Genomic DNA, 1,991 nt, shown 5'->3' with positions numbered 1-1,991 from the left:
TCCGCTTTAACGTTACCTTAAAATGATAAAAGTTACCCTATAATGAATGAAAATTACTGAGTATATACAATTTATCCTGATATAATTAAAGTTATTTAAGCTTTATGGATAAAAGCTGCCCTAAATTCAACAAAGTTACCCTAAATTCAACAAAAGTTAGTTCGACGTATCGTATATTACTGTACATCGGATACGTATATAATTTTTTTTGAAGCTTCTAATTAAGGTTGGTTTTCTTTCTTATTTGTAAGCTTACCCTTCATTTTCTTATTCAGTGCCTACGTTATATGGTAAAATCGCTCCAAAATTGCATCAGTTCAAGGATAATTGAAAGAAATTACTCATCTTAGAAGCGCGACAGCTGCTACATACATATATACACCTACAGAAATGAGAAAGCCAGATTTTCCCTTGATTAAGTGTATTTCTGAAAATTTCATTAAGCCAAAACACGAAGTAGAGGAATCAAAACAACCCTATCACTTAACTCCTCATGATCTCTTGGTGCTTTCTGCCCACCACATACAATTCGGTCTCTTATTCACCAAACCATCACATATAAAAAACCAAGTTTTTTCAATCCACTTGTTCCTTGAAAGTCTAAAAGAATCACTTTCTCGAACCCTTGTTCATTTCTACCCATTAGCAGGTCAGTTTGTGACCGAGGTAGATGAAGATAAGCATGAAAGCGTAGTGTACGTAGATTGTAACAAGGGTCCTGGGGCTAGATTCATTCATGCCACTTTAGATATCACCATTTTCGATGTTCTCTCACCAAAGGATGTTCCTTTGGTAGTTCAATCATTGTTTGACCTCAATGAGGAGTATGTCAATTATGATGGCAGTTCCAAACCTTTGTTGTCTATTCAAGTCACTGAGCTCCTAGATGGTATTTTTATCGCTTGTTCAGTAAACCATTGTATTACAGATGGAACTTCATACTGGCACTTTTGGAATGTATGGTCTAAGATACATCAAGGAAATGGTAAGGATACAATATGCGAGTTAGATCTACCTGTCTACACCCGTTGGTCTCCTGATGGACGTGCTCCTGGTCCATTTCCAATTCCCTACACTCACCCTGATGAATTTGTAAGGAAATTTGAACCTACTCAACTTCGTGATCGGATATTCCGTTTCTCATCTGAGTCTATAGCAAGGTTAAAAGCAATAGCAAACGAGGAAGGTTATGCAAAAAATATCTCTTCTTTTAAGTCATTGTGTGCTCTTCTTTGGAGGTCGATGGTTAGAGCAAATGGTGTACCTCACAATCAAATCATTCATAATCACTTATTGGTTAACAACAGAAGAAGATTAGACCCTCCTTTACCAAAGTATTATTTTGGCAACTTTTTTCAGTGTCTCACAACAAGTACTACAGTCGGCGAATTACTTGATAACAATTTGGGGTGGACAGCCTCATTGTTACACCAGTCTGTGATAAATTATAGTAGTGACGAGGCTGAGTACAACTTTGTTAACGAATGGTTGAAGTCTCCACAATTTATCTATAACGAGGATTTCCTTAACCGTAGCAATGTATCAATATTAAATTCACCTCAATTTGACATGTATGGCAATGAATTCGGGTTAGGGAAGGCCATAGCCTTTCGTTCCGGGTATGGAAACAGCAAGGATACTGGGTTGGTGTTTGCTTGCCAGGGAAGTGAAGGAGGAGGAAGTGTTGATATAGAGATATGTTTGACACCTGATTCGATGGATGCTCTTGAATCAGATAAGGAATTCATGACCTTTGTCTCACTGCCATAGTAAGGACTTCTTAAGTCTAAAAATATAGCAAGTTATTGAAAGCCAAAATAAAACCATAGTATTCTACTGGTTAGTATCTCTCTAGGAAAACAAGTTACATTAGAATAAACATAGCTTATATAGTCTTATATAGCCTATGATACGTATTGAGATGGTTATCGCTTATTTTATATTTTTGCCTACGAGTTTTTACCTTTCAGTTGAAAGGGTTTTTCTTGTTT

The 1,991-nt window shown here is 36.5% G+C and overlaps 1 protein-coding gene across 1 annotated transcript; it reads left to right on the top strand.

The window, feature by feature from the left end:
- Positions 1-390: 390 nt before the first annotated feature.
- LOC145567247 (putative acetyltransferase At3g50280) lies at positions 391-1,770 on the top strand. Its single transcript, XM_081626507.1, has one exon. It carries the CDS (start codon positions 391-393, stop codon positions 1,768-1,770), a length of 1,380 nt encoding a protein of 459 aa, XP_081482633.1.
- Positions 1,771-1,991: the final 221 nt, after the last annotated feature.

This window comes from Chenopodium album, chromosome 2 (genome assembly GCF_948465745.1).
Source record: "Chenopodium album chromosome 2, dcCheAlbu1.1, whole genome shotgun sequence".
In the NCBI taxonomy this organism is placed as follows: domain Eukaryota; kingdom Viridiplantae; phylum Streptophyta; class Magnoliopsida; order Caryophyllales; family Amaranthaceae; genus Chenopodium; species Chenopodium album.
The sequence above is the reverse complement of the archived record's forward strand: the minus strand, read 5'-3'. Positions and strand labels throughout refer to the sequence as shown.